Genomic DNA, 604 nt, shown 5'->3' on the forward strand with positions numbered 1-604 from the left:
TTTTTTTTTTTTGGCACTCGGTTCGCTGTTATTACCAGGATCTTTGCAATTTTTCTTTTTCTAGCAAATTAAATTTCTCAAGAATGAAAACGAATTGAAGAATTTCGAACAAATGCAGTTTCTTAAATCTAGACTATGGATTCAGATTTTGTCTCGTTTTTGTGACGTTTCTTGAGTGTTGAATTTGTTAATGTTGAGCCTTTTGCGTAACCGGTCACCATTTATTTTTGCAATGTTTTTAGCATTGACGAATAATGTTTTTTGAAACCAAGAAACAAGAAGTTTAAACAGTTAAAACAATTAGAATGTTTTAATTTTAGTATAAATTACTCAGCCATATAAAATTACTCAAAATATAGTCGTTTGTTTGTTTCTAATAAAAATAATGCCATTATGTTGGAATTCTCATTTTATTCACATATTTATCCTAACTTTAAATAATATAAGAATGCATTTTTTTTTTATCCCGGGAAAAATGGGGAGTGGGTAAGGTGACTCTTCGGTAGCTTTTCAAGTCAAGATGCATTCCTCGCGACTTAATGTTAAGATGGGTGACCGCCAACGTTGGAAAAAAAGATATTTATATTTGTAATTTATATGTATG

At 29.8% G+C, this 604-nt stretch overlaps 1 protein-coding gene across 1 annotated transcript in view; it reads left to right on the forward strand.

Annotated features, from left to right (window-relative positions):
- The first annotated feature begins 475 nt into the window (after positions 1-475).
- LOC108574689 (muscle M-line assembly protein unc-89-like) overlaps positions 476-604 on the forward strand; it is a 49,952-nt gene continuing 49,823 nt past the window's right edge. The window contains exon 1 of the mRNA XM_017937351.1: positions 476-486. Coding sequence (XP_017792840.1) covers positions 476-486 — 11 coding nt within the window. The remainder of the gene's footprint in view (positions 487-604) is intronic.

Source organism: Habropoda laboriosa, unplaced genomic scaffold (assembly GCF_001263275.1).
Source record: "Habropoda laboriosa isolate 0110345459 unplaced genomic scaffold, ASM126327v1 scaffold12, whole genome shotgun sequence".
NCBI classification, from domain to species: domain Eukaryota; kingdom Metazoa; phylum Arthropoda; class Insecta; order Hymenoptera; family Apidae; genus Habropoda; species Habropoda laboriosa.